The sequence below is a fragment of the Astatotilapia calliptera genome, chromosome 4, assembly GCF_964374335.1.
Source record: "Astatotilapia calliptera chromosome 4, fAstCal68.1, whole genome shotgun sequence".
NCBI classification, from domain to species: Eukaryota; Metazoa; Chordata; class Actinopteri; order Cichliformes; family Cichlidae; genus Astatotilapia; species Astatotilapia calliptera.
In genome coordinates, this window is record NC_137425.1 from 31,561,004 (window position 1) to 31,566,077 (window position 5,074).

General features: G+C 47.0%; 1 protein-coding gene across 1 annotated transcript; it reads right to left on the reverse strand.

Annotated features, from left to right (window-relative positions):
• Positions 1-2,338: 2,338 nt before the first annotated feature.
• LOC145428369 (uncharacterized) lies at positions 2,339-3,405 on the reverse strand. The gene is made up of 4 exons (XM_080300485.1): positions 2,986-3,405; positions 2,847-2,909; positions 2,703-2,762; positions 2,339-2,620 (listed from the first exon to the last, which is right to left on the reverse strand). The coding sequence occupies exons 1-4, from the start codon at positions 3,079-3,081 to the stop codon at positions 2,393-2,395; spliced, it is 447 nt and encodes a 148-aa protein (XP_080156611.1). The 5' UTR covers positions 3,082-3,405; the 3' UTR covers positions 2,339-2,392.
• Between the last annotated feature and the right edge of the window lie 1,669 nt (positions 3,406-5,074).

The window sequence follows — 5,074 nt, forward strand, 5'->3', positions numbered from 1 at the left end:
ATCTGTTTGAAAAAAAATGATTGATTTTACTTGTAAATACATAAAAACACTAATGGCTTCTAAAACCTAAAGCAATATCAATTCTGATGGCTGCACAAATTCTAACCTCCCGTTCTATTGTTATAAGCCCCACATTTGTTGAGCTCCTCTTAAGGTTAGTCACAGGAGCCAGGGGATGTAAAAGATCCTCAGCTTTTACAAGAATGTCTTCTGCAAAAAGACGGGCAGGTGCCTTGAAAAACTGGGTCCATGCAGTGATGTCTATGTCTTTAGGGGGAGCTTTATCTCTTAGTTCATGCCCCTTAATTATATAGGAGACCCCCACTTTGGAGAAACTCATCAGACATGTTATTTTCACTACAATCTCCCCATCGGTGATGGCTGCCACTTTACTACACTTTGTAATAAGTGGTTTAACCACTTCCTCTTTCGGGTCCTAGGTGAACACCTTCACCTGGTTGCACATTTTCAAAGTATTTCTCTGAAAATATAAACTCTCACAGAGTAGGACCCAAATGCAGGACTCTCTGGTATGAATATTCATCCTTGAATCGTGTGTGTGTGTGTGTCCGTGCAGTGTCTGCTCCCAGTGATAGTGATCTGTTTCCGCTCCCTTTGTTACCAAATACTGTGTTGCTTGCTTTGTCCCCTCCTGCTGGAAACCACAGAAACGGCCATTAGAAACTTTTCACCAGTGGCAAACAAACACTTTCAAACATCTAAGCTCACGGACTACACTTGCAGATTCTCACGATCCAGCATTGACGGAAGCTCAGCCACTCTAAGTAGCTCCACAGGTGCAGCAGGTCCCGGAATCCACAGAAACCAGGGCCCTGTTTCAGGAAGCCGGTTTAGTGGAAAAACTGAGTAAGTATACCCTGAGTTAACGAAAACTCTGGGTTTTCGGTTTCACAAAGCGAGTTCAGCTGCAGCCTGAGTGAGTCACTATGACGACACACGCCGTGAAGCTAACCTGCCCCCTAGCAGGTTTACCACAACTAACCCTGACTGTCTCCGCCCCTTTGTCGGAAACCTGACAGTAGGAAGTCTCAGACATGGCGTGTCCCTTCCTTGAAGAGCCGGTAGATATCGAAGCCCAAATTCTCCGCAGAGCTCTCCGCCGGGAGAGAGTGATTCGAGCGCGTCTGGACATCTTATCATTACCTGATGATTTCCTGTGCGAACGTTACCGTTTCTCAGCACAATCAATAAGTTATTTGGATAACATCCTCAGGCCATATATTACGCATGTGACACATCGCGGACATGCGCTCAGTCCATTACATATTCTTTGTACCGCACTCCGTTTCTTTGCAAACGGGAGCTTCCTGTACAATATCGGTGACGCTGAGCACGTTTCCAAGGCTACCGTCTGTCGGGCAGTCAGGAATGTCACAGTAGCACTGAAACGTCTCCTGCACTCGTTTGTGGTGTTCCCCAGTCACAGACCCACAAGATTCATCAAAGAGGGATTCCACAAAATTGCAGGTATCAGGAGGACCTAAACGTAATGTATGATGTGGTGATACTTGAACTACTACTTAAATGGTACATAAATTTACAGGGTTCCCAGGCGTGATTGGCTGTATAGATGGCACCCACATCCCAATCATTGCACCCTCAGCAAATGAAGGAGACTTTGTGAACAGGAAGTCCTTCCACAGCATCAATGTACAGGTACATAATTCCCTGTAGCATTTCACACCAACAAGTGATGGCATCATGGTAACGGATGCTAATATGTGTACTCTGCACTGTGTAGATCATATGTGATGCTGCCAACATCATCACAAATGTGGAAGCCAAGTGGCCAGGCTCTGTCCATGACTCACGGATCTTCCGAGAATGTACACTGAGCAACAGATTTGGACATGGTGGGTCGAAGTAACTGTGAAATATACAGAGACCAATTGCCACAGGGACGTTTGCACTGACATGTATTCTTCTGTCCTAGGAGAGTTCACTGGCCACCTGCTCGGTGATAGGGGGTACCCATGTCTACCCTATTTGCTTACCCTGACCCTGAACCGGGCCCACAGCAGCGTTATAATCTGGCCCATTGCAGGACACGGGCCAGAGTTGAGATGACCATCGGAATGCTCAAGGCCCGGCTCCAGTGCCTTCGTGGACTCAGAGTCACCCCAGAAAGGGCATGTGACATCATTGTGGCATGTGTGATCCTACACAACATTGCCACGATTAGAGGTGAACAGTGTCCAGCTGAACCAGACATCAGCAGTGATCCACACGATGAACATCCTGACCCACCCACGAACGTGCAGGATGGGCGAGCAGTCAGAGACACCATATGCCACAACCATTTCCTGTGACCCGTCACCCCAACATGTTACATGACAAATACACAGATACTGTGGTCAACTGCCTTTATTGGTCACCCTGTATGTCCTGTACACAAAGTATAAATGCGTATATTAGTATGTTGTACAAACACTGACATGATTCGTCCATCTATGATCACTCCACCCACCCTTAACTGTTGTTCCAGCAGTACAATCTCCAGCTTCGACTTCTGGATCTGCAGCTGGAGGTGCACCATTTCCATGTCGCACTTCCTTATCCTCCTGGCCAGATATGTTCTATACAGCTGCTTCACAGGGAGCTATTGCAACAAAGGACATAGCATTGGCATCCATAGTACATGCCTACTTAGGTTGGTTGTGAATGTGTGCTGGACAACCCACTGCGGAAAGCTTCGTTGTAGGAGTGGCTGGACCCTCTTCCTCCTCATTTGCAGCATCACTCTGCCGGGGACATAGTAGGTCCATGGTGTCATCATAGTGCCACATTGTAGTCAGTTGTTATATTTTCCACTGTACACTGTATACCTCATAGTGTGGCACTGATGCGGCCTCCTCTGTAGCAGCTGTCACTGTGTCGTCATCATGTGCCTGTGGTGGAGACATTTAACAACATTGCTGTTCCACTGTTGACACATGTAGTCTGTGGAGTATTACGAGTACTCACAACTGCATGTCGGTCTGGCTCAACAGGGGGCTGCACCAGATGCAGTACACCATCACCGTCAACTGGGGGAATATGGGGTTCATACAGGTCACTCATGACTTATGTGGGCGCAAATGGCAATTACCAGACATACCAATCACCATACACCTCATTGTCAGTATGCTCTCGGAGACAACCGACACTGAGGGAAGGCAAAATCAGTAGGTGTCAGGGTGGGAACACCTTTATGAGCTCTATGTTGCATTGAGGTATATGTTCATATGTTACACTCATTGGGGAGGGTACGGAATGTACTACTCGCTCTGTCTCTGGGAACAGGGAGCTCACCCTGTGGGGGGTTAACACACACACACACGTATGCAAAATTAACGGACACCGCTATGCACATAATAAAGACGTACCACTGCAGCTCGGTGTGTGTGAGTCTCTCCCTGGGCCCTCACCCGTGCAGCACGTTAACAGTTCCCAAGTGTCTCAGTGTTGTCTATTCACCTAACTGTTTGATAACTGTCATTCTCTGTCAGTAGGACAGTAACTGCACTGCGACATAGTTCATTTTGGTCATGGTGACTGTGCAGAATGGATGTGTGCACGCCATGTATTGTTTTGGATTTACCCCTTATGTAGGCACTTGTGTCTTGCGGGGTTGTTGCCACAGAGGATGTCCCCGCAGAGATGCCTTCAGCCACAGGGCGCCCACTGTTTTGGCTGAGGGCCAACTGCTCAGCCTCTGTGAGTGGTGGTGGTGGAGGACCCCCACCTGTTTTCCGGGCCTCCGCTTTTTTTCTGTTGGCTGTGACGGCACACATTTGAGCATACAGAGTAAGCAAGTATGTACTTGTAATGTGCTCAGATAGTTTCAATAAGTGCTCACAGAGGGGAAATTACTGTGGCCTCTAACTGCAATTGATCTACATAGGACACACAGACCAAGCACTATGGCTCATGATACAATTACACCTCAACTGTTTGGACTATGTTCTTGTATTTCATTTTTACTTGCTGCCAGGTACGTTTGGGGCCTGTTGGGTTGCACCTGCGCTCACATCACATCACATATTAATATGTAGCACAGGACAAATGGGGTAACATATAATGAAATGGGTGGGAATCCCTAGATCAATGTTTACATTACCACTCACGCATTGACTCTGTCGGCTATGTTTTGCCATGCATGCTCCCTTTCCTTTGCAGCTGCGGCTGTGTTGCTTTTTTTCTGCATGATGTGCATGCTGTCGGCATATGCTGCCATCAGAATTTCCGCCTCGAGCGCTGTGAAATACGTCGCCCGCGCCTTCTTTCCCTCCGTCTCCATGGTGACTCGCTTAATCTGTGCTCCGCTTATCAGGGCTTTATGTATCCTCGTGCGCGCGCTTCACTTGGGGTTAAAGCAACTCCGCCTTGATTGAACTAATTGTTATCAGCCTTTCTGGAACGGAATATTCCGAGTTGGACAGTTCGGGGTTACTCAACCGTGAGTGTCGTTTTTCACTCTGAGTTTTCCAAACCGGCTTCCTGAAACAGGGCCCTGGACACCAACACGCACAGACGCATACCTGTTTTCATGATATATCAGTATGAATGACAAACATGTGACAAATGGGTACATGCTTTTCCGAAGGTCCTGGAGGCATGGGAATCACAAAGTGTGACCTATGCGTCCAGTAACACGCCCATGTGTTGAGATTTTGGCTAGGGCTCTCTTGCTTGTTTAAACTAAAAACAGACCCAGGAAAGGACTGAGCAACTTACGACCAACGCAATAGACTTAAAGACAAATTTAAAATTAAATGAAAGTAAAGTTAATTTTAACTGATACAGCATTCCACCTGAACCTGCATTTTATAGTGCTATCTATTCATTGTTCTTTTTAATGCTATCATCCTGTTGTTGATGTAGTACTTTACGGCAACCCAGTCTCTGCCTTTCAGAGCTGCCGGCTCTGCTTGGAGGCAGGAGTCACATACCTTTTTTACCTGGTACTTTGCAGCTTGTTATGAAATGAAACGTGTGCCGCTCAACAGCCTTCACTTCATCATTTGTCCACTTGCTTCTCACCTTCCCAGCTGTCATAAATGGAAACAAAAAA